Source organism: Physella acuta, unplaced genomic scaffold, assembly GCF_028476545.2.
Source record: "Physella acuta isolate Inbredline_101_S28 unplaced genomic scaffold, ASM2847654v3 ptg000102l, whole genome shotgun sequence".
In the NCBI taxonomy this organism is placed as follows: Eukaryota; Metazoa; Mollusca; class Gastropoda; family Physidae; genus Physella; species Physella acuta.
In genome coordinates, this window is record NW_026731622.1 from 614,485 (window position 1) to 626,929 (window position 12,445).

Genomic DNA, 12,445 nt, shown 5'->3' on the forward strand with positions numbered 1-12,445 from the left:
AATTCAAGATAAATCTGTTTTACCAAATTGTTTTTGTTTGTTGATTCCAGCAATCTAATTTGTTTTTAATAGATAATTATCTTAGGCAAAACAATGAAATAATATAATTATAAGTTGTTGGTTGACGTACTATACTATAATTATACTAAAATTTACCGATGCCAAGTATTATTTTTATCATCTACTCTGGAACCTATTTATGAAATAATTTAGCACATATATCCCAAACAAAAAAACCATTGACAAATATTTTGTCATACCGTAAATTGAGTCAACACAAAATTATTTTATTCTTTTAATTTTATTACACTACACGCCTTAATTGTGTGATTTAAATGAAATATTATATCTCTTTCAAGAAAAGATATTTAAATTATACATGTTTGCTCAAGACTTTCATGCTCAAAAAAAACATAACAAGGTATTTTTAAAATGCCCACAGGCAGATCTAAGCGTAGCTTATTTAACAAAGCTTTTTTAGCTTATTCCCCGCATCTCTTCCAAGTTACAAATGTTATATCTAGATCTAGTCACATTCTCCCAATCCTTTTACCCACAAACATAAATGAGAGATCCACTCATGAGCATGATAGACAATCGTTTCCATTGTGACCCAATGTAAAAAAGTCTATGTAACATGACATATCTACTATACATATTTAACGGATCCTTTTCGACTATATATATATATATATATATATATATATATATATATATATATATATATATATATATATATATATATGGTGACAGGACAAATGATCTCATATATATATGGTTATACATAATCAGTGGAATACGTAGTGGTAGAATAATGTCTCCCCCTCCTTCTCCCCCCTACTCCCCGTCCAAGAACAATGACTGTACCTTTGGCAATTTGTCCAGGCAGCCTGCTCCTGCAAGTATGAATGCTAAAACCCTGAGCCTTAATTTTTTTTTAAACCAATCTAAAAACTAGTCAACATAAACTATCGAAATAAAATTTCTTTGGAAATCAGTCAACCAAACGGGCTTCTTCCAACGTCTACCGCCCCCCCCCCCCCCTGGACGAAATGGCATTTATATGGAAAATATATACGTCTACCAGTGTCCACCACCCCCCTCCCTGGAAATTTCAAGTTGCCCCCCCCCCCCCCCTGGAGAAAAAAGTCTGAAAGAAACACTGCAGCCAAAGAGTCAAAAATACTATAGATATGGTCAAAAAATAGTATTTAAAACCTTATAAATCTTTTTTTTTTTCTCGGGTGCAAAATATAGGGCCTATATTTAATTACGAAAATTTATAGAGGCCGCTCTTTAAAATAAGCACGCACGAGTGTTTGTTCTTGGTTGGACTATGGGCTAGTAAATTCGTTTGATCTTTGTTACAGCTATAACAAGGAAGTCGTTTGAAAGATTTAGCACCGTGTACTCTATGTGATTTTTACTAAGGACTAGACTGTATTCGTTGTAATCAATTTGAAATTATTATTTTGTATAAGGTCGCATATTCGAGTGATAGGCCTACCTTATCAGAAATACGTAGGCATATTTCTTTTTAATTTTTGCAACACAGGCAGCAGAGCGATCAATTTAATATTGTTACTATTCTTTGACAAAAAAGGGCAACCATTTTAAACCAACACAAATATTGCAATCGCTTCAAACTAAATTGTTAAATACACACCTTTTAAAAATTAACATCATACAGATTAAAATGTATTGATTTGTTTTCTTTTCCTACGTAAAACATAATCAATTTGAAATCTGAGACTGCTACGTATGAGAAATCTGGATTTCCCTCTCATTTCTCAGACCGATAAGTATTGGTTGCTATTTTATTTTAATTCCAGGTAATTGTGTTGTATTGATTTATAAACATTTTACAAAATTAGAGAAAAATGGCTTTATGGATTTATGTATGAAAAGTATCAAAATTAGGGGCAGTTTGAGACATTTATTCAGTGTTTCTTTTAGACTGTCTCCGGTGGGGGGGGGGGGGTCGGACACCGTTAAAAGTATATATTTTCTATATAAAATACATTTCGTTCGGGGGTGGGCCGGTAAACTTTCTTTCCCCCCCCCCCCCCCCGAAGAAACTGCATTAGCTTCAAGAGTTGTCTGTAAAGTTCTTATCTTTGTGTCCTCTGTCCAGCAGTACAACATATTAAAAACTGACAAGCAGAGGCGTAGCGACCCTTCCCGGCGCCCGGGGACATACTTTCAATTTGGCGCCCCCTTGGGAGCAAATTTTCGATTTGCACCCCCCCCCCTCGAACTTTTCATTTGCACACCCCCCCCCCCCTCAAACTTTCGATTTGCACCCCCCCCCCCTCAAACTTTCGATTTGCACCCCCCCCCCCCTCGAACTTTTCATTTGCACCCCCCCCCCCTCAAACTTTCAATTTGGCGCCCCCCCTAAGGTCGGCGCCCGGGGACATATGTCCCCCCCCGACCCCCCCTCGCTACGCTACTGCTGACAAGTAAATTATGTTACCTCCATTTGTTCTATACGATTAGAAAGGTATGGCTTTTCTTTAGATCTATAATTCATAGATAGTATTCCAACTGGGAAGTCGAATTTGACAACAATAAGAACAAATGTCAATCATATGGCTATCTTGAAACCGACAGAAAATAAGATTGTGTAAGTAGATCACTTGATACATGAAACTTCCTCCCTGTCAGTTAAGTAATTTAATGGCACACGAGATTTGTTTGAGTGTGCGTGTTCATAGACATGTATAAAAGAGGGGTGCCATACTAAAAAAGGAAGTTCAGGTCTGAGGTTTGCTCTACTTACTACCGTCTAGATTTCATTATGTGGCAACGTCTTTGAGTGAATTTTACTCTTGCAATACGATACGGTCGTTTCCTGGGTAAAGGGTGTGAATCTGAAAATTATAATTTTAAAATTGAGATAAAAATAAGTTATTTTGTTAAGTCCGACAGTTAAAACCGATAGCTAATGAAGTAGATGAAGACGAGTTTACTGGTTGATCCTCAGCTAAGAAACTTTTTCGCGGTCATCGGAATACTCAGCCGTGTATGCGTTCCCCAACTCAGTTGGTCATTCGAGCTTGGTCGCCTAGGCACTAACGAAGGACACGAACTCGTTTATCATTCGGGTTATTATTCTACAAGAGGCAGATGAGGTCCTTTTTTTTAAAATCAAAAGAAGAGATTCTATTGCGAACTGCGGACTCGAGATATCCGAGAATCGCGACACATTGATCAATATTTAACGGTGAATTAACTGACTCAACCTAGTTAGTATTAGAAAAATATTAATTATTTTAATTTAGAAAAAAAAATTAAATAGATTTTGCAATAGATACTTTTGAAATGAATTAATATGTATTGTTCCGTGACAATAGCTCTTGTGTGACTCAAAACAATGCGAGTCTGTTTCGCTCTAATCTTCGATGTTAATTGTTGCCTAGTCGTTTAAATCAAATTTTTTTCTATTAAAATTTCAATTTTCAATCTACATTAAATTGCTGCATTTATGCAATAATATATATTGTGCAAAGTAAATAAAGCTAATTTTTATGATTTAGAAACAACACGGAGGGTGTCAGAGACATGGGTTCATGGCCTCGCCTTGTTTTTGTGGGTGTTTTATTGGCACAATTTAGCTACGTCGCCTGCTACACAAGTAAGTAATTTTTTTTTAAATACAGTTAAGTATTGGCACATTCTAGCTACGTCACCAGTCAAGATTTAAATAAAGGTAAGGGTTGGTTTCAAGTGTGTCAAGGCCACGGTCAATTGCTTGCGACATTTGGCTAGTTAAAATAGAAGTGAGTCTATGTTAACAATCAATACGCTAAGCAGGACTTCTTTTTATTACTTTATCCTTTTATCAATGCCTCACAAAATTGTATTCAATAGAAAATACAAGAATGTTAAAAAGTTTACAGGAAGGCGACAGGTAGCTCTTTCTAATACAAAGTTTTTACTTTACTTTAAATCTCCATACCTCTAGATTGTGGTGGTTCATTGACCGACCAGGCTGGCACGATTCTCTCCCCCAACTTCCCAGACTCCTACCCTAACGATGCCATCTGTAACTGGACAATCACAGTGGCTGAAGGACAGGTTGTTGCATTCAGGTATGTGGTTGCCAAACAATCTCAAAATTTTTAAACTAATAATCTTTAATATAAAGCTTCTAAATGCACTGAAATTGAGAAAATAAAAACAGTGCTTTATTTAATTAACAGCATTGGTTCATCGTGAAATATCTTATACATTTTAGTGACCAATGCTTTTATTAAAGAAGGCAAGGTCGTTTTATTGAAAAAAAAATTACATTTAGAAGCTTATTATTGAAAAGGTATTTTTTAAATGTTGCTTTAATTTTAGATTTACCCGTCTGGACTTGGAACGGTTGTATGAGAACTGCATAGACCACGTCCAGTTTTATGACGGCCCAAGCCCACAGTCCTCTAGGATTGAGGGACGATTCTGTGGCTACCAGGGCGAAACTGTATCAAAAACTGTCATCAGGTCGACGAAAAACCATATGCACGTGAGATTTCAGTCGGATTCGACAGGTTCACGTCCAGGCTTTAGCGGCTCCTACTGGGCTCACGGTAAGTAAAAATAATTTATTTCTGTTTTAAAAAAATAAAATTGTGATACGTTGTCTTCTATCTAGGAATTCTGATTCTCCCTTACATAGCAGTCTCTAAAATTAAAAACAACGATAACTCTGTCACTATCAAACTAAACCACATTGAAAAGGGGTAATTTCTAAAGTTTTCATTAATTCAATCGTTTTTTTTTTTTTGTAAATTATTGTCAATTTTTTGTCAATTATTTTGTATCGAGCACATGTCACTTTAAATCATGAATTGAAAAATGTGTAAACGTAATTATAAAAAGTGAATTTTTTTTCAGCTTATTAAACTAATGTATCAAACTGGAACAAGGAAGATTCAGTTGTAACTTTGTCCTTTGGCGGTTTTTAGTATTCAAAAACTGCCACATAACCACATTTTTAAAAAAACTTAGCACAAATAATCTCACCCTTACATTATAAATAAATCAGTACGATTTCGAGAATTGATAAACATTACATGCCTGAAAATCGTCTTCCCAAATTCCCTTGACATGGAATAACGACCTAAACCCATTCTAAAAATGATGACCAGGCTTTAATTGACATTGAATGTGAAAGGGGAATACAAGGGTTTTCTTGGTGATCGGATTGAATGTTTCTCCAATTGTTAAGATTTACTTTGAGAACAAGGTGCTAGGTGCACGTGTGTTTTCTAGGTGTGTTGTTTATGCGCCAAGTTATATATTAAATTCTGAGTTTCTTTTCTTAAGAGTGTGAAAGTTTCAAACACGGCCCTGAGACCTGCAACATTACCTGTATTTGTGACCGAGAAAACTCCCTCTACTGTGTCAACTACAACGGTACCTGTGTGTGTAAGGCCGGCTGGTCATCTGCGGACTGTTCTGTGGACATCAACGAATGCGATGACCCAAACCTGTGCTCGGACCTGTACTCTGTTTGTGTCAACACACCTGGCAGCTACAGGTGTGACTGTAAACCTGGGTTAATCAAAAACAGTACAGGACAGTGCTGGGGTAGGCGTTTGACTTGTTTACCTTCTTAACGTAGTAGATTATACGATGATTAAAAAAATTAAAATGTCAAGAGCAGCTAGGGTGCAGCATAATACATCTGATATCCGTATTAAAATTTAAAATGTCTAAATTAATTTTACCTGACTTGTTACTAGAAAATAAACGTATAGTTAAAAAACAACGATAGTGGTAAAAGTTTACTTAATATTGTCTATAAGCACTTTTCTATTTTGTATTTAATCTTGTACAACTTAGACCCGAAACAATGCATCGAAAAGAAATGTTCCCATGCTTGTGGCATCACATCAACCAGCCCCAGAACAGAAGTTTGTTATTGTCCTAAAGGCATGAAGCTTAATCCTGCAGACAACCTGACGTGCGTTGGTGAGTAGCTTTTAAGCAGACATTAAAAATGTGATAATACTCAGCTTTGAGAAATTAACTAAAATTGTAAGACTTTAATGTTTTTCATATCTACTAACGACATGTGATTATTTGCTAGTAGCATTGTGTATTCTGTGATTATTTTGTTCCCTTAATGACCTACAGTCACAGCGTTTTCGTTATTTCTTCATTTAGGATTTATTTTACTTTCGCCACATCTTATAGTATATTTAACTTTAACGGACAATCGAGCAAGTGAAGTAGAGTTCACCCGTTTCTCTAAGCTGAGTAACATACATATTTTTATCAAAAGCGTATATTGCAAAAACCGAGAATTGGCAAACGTTTAAGCAAACGTTTAAGCAAACTATTTTCAGAATGCGACGACTGGACATTTGGCGAAAACTGCTCCAACTCGTGTAAGTGTGATAAGTCAAGGACAAAGTCATGTGACAAGACCAATGGCCTGTGTACATGTTATTCTAACTGGACGTCCACCTTGTGTGATCGAGATTTTGATGAATGCAGTCTATTGAGGCCTCCGTGTTTAGAACCAGTAGAAAATGCAAGGTGCGGCAACACATATGGATCTTTCGAGTGTCGTTGTTTAGTAGGCTATGACATAGTGAATCAGACATACTGTGATGGTAGGTTGTGTGCTTTATTGATTGAAATAATGTAAACCACAGCCGATATATTGGCAGCTTGTGTTGTAGATGATAATGCAATATAAATAGATACATTATGTTTTGTTATTTTTAACTCGATAAATTAATTACCTAGTTTCGGCAATGTGCTTGGTAAACTTGAAAATAGAGCGGGAGTCACCTCCACTAAACTATCTCGAACTTTTTATATAATACTAAAGGGGATTGTAACTCTGGATATGGACATGATTGTTCATTATTTTTTAAATGCTTTAAGCTTTTTAAAATACAATAAAATCTCATAGAAAAAGAATTGCGCACGAAGTGAACAGCAAACAATTTATAGTGCAGAACATTAGTACTTTATAAATTGATATGCGTTTTTTTTTAGAAATCGGAAATAGCGTAAAGTACTTCTTCCGGTCACCGGAATGTCGCACATCCTGCCCCTGTCTGTGCTGTTACTTTACCCCTGCTATACAGGTGCACTTTAAAATTACTACTCCATTCCCACAGCATGTGGTAAAACCTTATCACAGACATCAGGCAGTATTGAAATCAACCGTTACAACCACCACTATTCATCCAGTATTTTTCTGATGTGTTCTTGGACTATACAAGCACAGGAAGGAAAGGTTGTTTCTTTAAAGTAGGACTGAGCACTTTTTGATATAGATAGAAGCCACAATTTGTTATAGTATATAAGGTTAATTTTACAATCGTGTTTTCATTTACACACATCAAACATGTTTTTTTTTATTAGTCGTATACAAAAGCACTAGGCATGCTGCCCAGCTTTGCTTAGGCTTTCAAATACATTGATAATTTGAATGCTTAATTAATTCGCCCGAGGGTCGGTCTACGACCTCAAGAGTTATGAAGAGGTTCCTACGTGGACAAATTTTTTTCGATTCATAGCTCATATAAGGCGCCGGTCAGTCGAGATCTGTTTTGACCCCCTCATAGTAGACCTTTAGGCCAACCGGCACCGGCCCCCGTGTTCTGTCGCCCCAAGGCAAAATCCTGCCAAATTTGAAGCGCACGGGAAGTGCCCGATGTCGGGCACCCAACAACTTTGCTTCATATATTATAGAGATTAGCAAATTGCATATATAAACAAAGGTTTCCAAAGTAGTTCCTTTCTTTATAGTCTAAAATAGGAAGATTCACATATTAAAAAAATTAGGTTTGACTTGGTGTGTCTCGATCCAGTACCACCTGTCTGGTATCAAGTACACTATTATCTCAGCTAATTAGGTACCTTTTAAAATATGGAGAATAGAAGAAGTGTTTAAAAAAATAACTTACACGAATATGCCTATTTTTTCAAATTATTTTTTTTACCCAAAATTAGCCAGTTTCATTGCTAAACAAACACAGATTTCTATAAAATATTTAAGTCCTGAAAAAGTTTATTATAGAAATTTATTTTTGGAATAGATTCTACAGTAGATAGAGTCTAAATCTAGATCTAGAATAGATCTTAGCGACGTAGCGTCTAAGTGTAGTTTTTGCGTAGCTTTAGATCTAGTCTAGATCTAGAATCTCTAGATCTAGAATCCAAATAGATAAAATATTTTTTTAAGTTTAGGCCGAGAATATCGTATTGTGTAGTCTACATTTCATAGCGTACATAGCTCTAAATCATATTTGAATGAAATAGTTCATTTTTTAAAATTCTAAACTCGGAAGATGACGTCATCAGTTTCGTGCTCTTGTTTTAGTGTAAACAATAAGCGACGTCATTGTTAAATGCGTTCTTGTCCCAAGTTTATACACTTTTCCGGTTGCATAAATAATACTGTTTCTCTATATTCGAATACGCCTTTATTTTTTATTTTTCTTCTTTAAATAAAATTGTGGTTATACATTTAAAACATCTAACATATTATTTTCAACAAAAGTTCTCGATATATCGCTGCCGATTCTGACGTGATGTCCGGCGAAAATATTTTGCGGACAGAGAGAGAGAAGAGCGCACATGGCCTTTTATATATTAGGATGATCAAAAAAGCAGGAGTTATCTCCCCTAAACGATTTCTCAGTTCACATATTCAATTCTTTAGTGACTATGAAAATTCATTCAGTTATTTATATGTAGGGATGGTGTTTTAAAATACCTATTGATGGTCAGCATTGCATACTATCTAAGACCAAACTTCAGTGCACGAATTTACAAAAATTATCCAAAGATTCATAAATATAATTCCTTTTATACCAATTATTACTACATTTAAAAAAGAAATATTTTTATGAAGTAGTTTCTTGTGAACTATTCATTCAAGGTTTCATACGCTGGATACCATATACCTGCCAAGTGGCAATGGGTATAAGCCTGGTTTCGTAGAGTTTAATGATGGGAGAAACGACAGCTCAAACGTGATCGCCATTTTGTACAGTCAGACCAGTGCTTATCAATACCCACATGGAATCGTGAGATCAACAGGAAGCGAGTTACACGTTAAGTTGTATCCCTCAAACGTATACAATGGCTATAACACTGATTATGTTGGAAGAATTATACTGTCGTACTGGACTCATGGTTAGTATTATAAAAAGATGAAGTGATTATTTTCGTATCTTATTTCTTATAAAATAATAGCGTATGGGAGATTATAGTTTGGAAACAATAAGGCAAACATCGTAGAACTCAACGCCATGAAAATCAATCGAAAAACTTTAACCTCAGTTTTTTAATTATTATCTCAAATTTACAGACATTGCTAAATTAAATCGAGTGGGAGTAGATTAAAATTTGATAACTTCTGGCTTTAAAACAATGTCAACAACGCCATTGGCGTTGAACAATACGGCATGTATTAACTAGATTTTACAAGACTTTGTCCTGCTCGACTAAACTCACATTCTAATACTTTGCTCAGAATGTTCCAATTTTACCTACGATGACAACTGTACAACACCATGTACATGTGTCCAGGGCAACACAAATTACTGTAACAGCACCACGGGGCAGTGTGTTTGTAAGGAAGGATGGACATCAGAAAATTGTTCTATGGACATTGATGAATGTTATGAAAACCCTTTGGCCTGTCCAGACTACTCAGATTGTCAAAACTTAAACGGAAGTTTTACCTGCACGTGTAAGCCTGGGCTGGTCATGGACTCGATCAGACAATGTGTTGGTGAGTTTAAAAATATACAAATATTCATAAGCGCAAATTTAAAATATATTATCTTTATACACTTTTTCACTGACCAGCCACATTGTGGTTCACAGATGACATTACCTAGAATTATTTACTTTGGATCCGATAGCTACGAGATTATAATTATAAAGTTATGCTATTTTAATAGACCACCATCCTACATATGTCAAGATAATTTATCCTGCATTTTCTTGGAACAAAAACAAAATTCTTTAAACAATAATGTTCCGATTTGTTTTGTCATAAGCTAATTAGAAATACACGCAGTTATTAAAGGCAAGTAGAATACACTTATTAAAATATCAATGTTTCAAAGCAGAAAAATAAAATGCAGTTTTTCTATCAATTAACCTAATTAAAAAATATTTGCCTTAAAACACCATCAGTTGCTCGCAATATCTAACAGACTATTATCTGCCCATTGAAACGCCGCGGTCCGTGACCACTATTTACAGGCAGCAGCAAAAAGATAAAACGAAGGATAGTTTTTAATTTTGTTACCTCCCCTTAATTTTAAATAGTTTTAAAAACTTTATTATCTACCCATATTAACCTTAACGAGATCGGCCAACTCTACGATTGTAAATATTCTCGTGAACTACAGCTCGCCAGCTGTTAGGGTGATCCCATCAATGCTAGTTATCTCTCCGTAGTTTTGAAATCGTTTAATTAATTTGTTATCACTAATTAAACGAATAATTAAATTTAAAAAAATTGATAGACTTGTATTGTCATTGAATTGGAACTTATCTGGAAAGATTGAACGAAATCGCTGCTTTAAAAGTGGGTTAAACTCGAGTTACAAGATTTTCCACAAACCCACAAACAAACAAAAACAGACGTTGCGAACTATATATATATATATATATATATATATATATATATATATATATATATATATATATATATATATATATATATATATATATATATATATATATATATATATATATATATATATATATAACTTGACTAGTTTATTGCTCTTAGCTGAAGTCAGTAACAGCAGCTGCACAGAAAGAAACTGTTCCCATCTGTGTGTAAGGGTCACTAGTCAGGAAGCCTCTACGGAACAGTGTTATTGTCCTATTGGAATGGTTTTAGTTGGGGATCAGTGTGTTGGTAATTCAGCTATCTACATTGTTAATTTTTCAAATAAATAGCTACAATTTAATTAAATATTAAATAATAGTACCGATAATTTTACTTCTTAACTCTTTTATTGTTTAAAACACAAGCATCAACGTATTCTTAATCATAGCATTTTCCACTAAACTTATGGCACATTTGACTGGCTTTTTTTATGTAGCCTATCTCCTTGTTGATTTTTTTCATGTATTGTTTTCTTTTTAAAAAAAGCCTTTACACAAATTGTAATGTCACTTAAAGAAATTTCAAACATTTCAGACTGTCCAAACAGTACATACGGACCAGACTGCTACAAAAATTGTCCGTGTTCCTTAACCAACACATATCGATGTGACACCCGAACTGGCAAATGCAGCTGCTTGACCAACTGGACAGGAGAGTTTTGTACTTTAGACGTCGATGAGTGTAAACTGGGCACTTATAACTGTCAGGCGCATTCAATCTGTATAAACTCCTATGGCGGCTACATCTGTAAATGTAGCGAGACAGACGGATATACTGAGTCTGGAAATGAATCTTGTATCCCGATAAGTAAATATATAACTTATCCGTAACATTTTCAAAGTAACCTACTCAGAATTGAGTTAAATAAATTGTATATTAAACGTTTTACACATTTTACACAGTAAAAAAAACACTAATGTTAACCATGTCTGTTTTTTGTTATCAATTAGTTTTTGCGTTATCGTGTCCTTGTTAAGGCCTTTATCTGTAGGCTTTCTAAAAATATGACCAGTTCATTGTTATTTTCTTTTTGGGCTTTAGTCTTAAGCAGATCGTTTATTTGCTGCTATAGTTCTTCATTTGTAATGGTGTTGGGCCCATAGCGAAAGTTAAGATTTCTTTTGAGGCATGTCTCGATACATATGCTATACTTAGTTTAATCATGTGTGATAAGTCACTGGAGCAACACACATTTCTACTTTGTTGAACGTTGATAAGATATTTAAAAATCTTTCTCTATCTATTCATAAATATTAACAATACTGCCCAGATAGGTAAATGTATCCACTTTTTACAAATCTTCCATAAGTGTGACATGTATGTGCATTATGTATTAACTTGATGACTCTACTTTCCCGTTCATCCATGTTCTAACTTCTGGAACACTTACCTACACTTTTATTGCTAGCATTTCTAGTGTGTTGTGTTTTCCTCTCTCACCTGGGATTGGGGTCTGCTACCTGGAATTTGACCATACAAGGATTAAATTAAACTTGGCTTCAAATATTTATTTATTTTTACAATTTTAATGTAAACTATAACAAGATAATCGATATTGTACAATTTTAGGAAATATACTAAATAAGGTAACAAAACTTCTGGTCTAAAAGAAACATTCGACATGAAAAAGCTTTGTTAATCTACCACTTTTCAGTCCGTTAAATTTTTGGTGTAAAATTTACTTTACCTTCTTTTTTGTTTTTACTTGTAATATTAAAGGAGATTTCTTCCAACAGGATTAAATATTACATGTTAAATATTATGCACCATATGTCCCAGTGACTCCGACTACAT

At 34.6% G+C, this 12,445-nt stretch overlaps 1 protein-coding gene across 1 annotated transcript; it reads left to right on the forward strand.

Annotated features, from left to right (window-relative positions):
* The first annotated feature begins 3,564 nt into the window (after positions 1-3,564).
* LOC131931064 (tolloid-like protein 1) lies at positions 3,565-7,264 on the forward strand. Its single transcript, XM_059287759.1, has 7 exons — positions 3,565-3,637; positions 3,968-4,094; positions 4,348-4,577; positions 5,317-5,580; positions 5,836-5,964; positions 6,342-6,611; positions 7,128-7,264. Exons 1-7 carry the CDS (start codon positions 3,565-3,567, stop codon positions 7,262-7,264), a joined length of 1,230 nt encoding a protein of 409 aa, XP_059143742.1.
* The last annotated feature ends 5,181 nt before the right edge of the window (positions 7,265-12,445 follow it).

Bases quoted from the DNA above. Each gene is read 5' to 3' on its own strand.
- LOC131931064 (XM_059287759.1), top strand. From the start codon at position 3,565: ATGGGTTCATGGCCTCGCCTTGTTTTTGTGGGTGTTTTATTGGCACAA. The intron at 4,095-4,347 runs GTATGTGGTTGC...CTTTAATTTTAG, and splicing joins GGACAGGTTGTTGCATTCAG to ATTTACCCGTCTGGACTTGG. The intron at 6,612-7,127 runs GTAGGTTGTGTG...CCATTCCCACAG, and splicing joins GAATCAGACATACTGTGATG to CATGTGGTAAAACCTTATCA.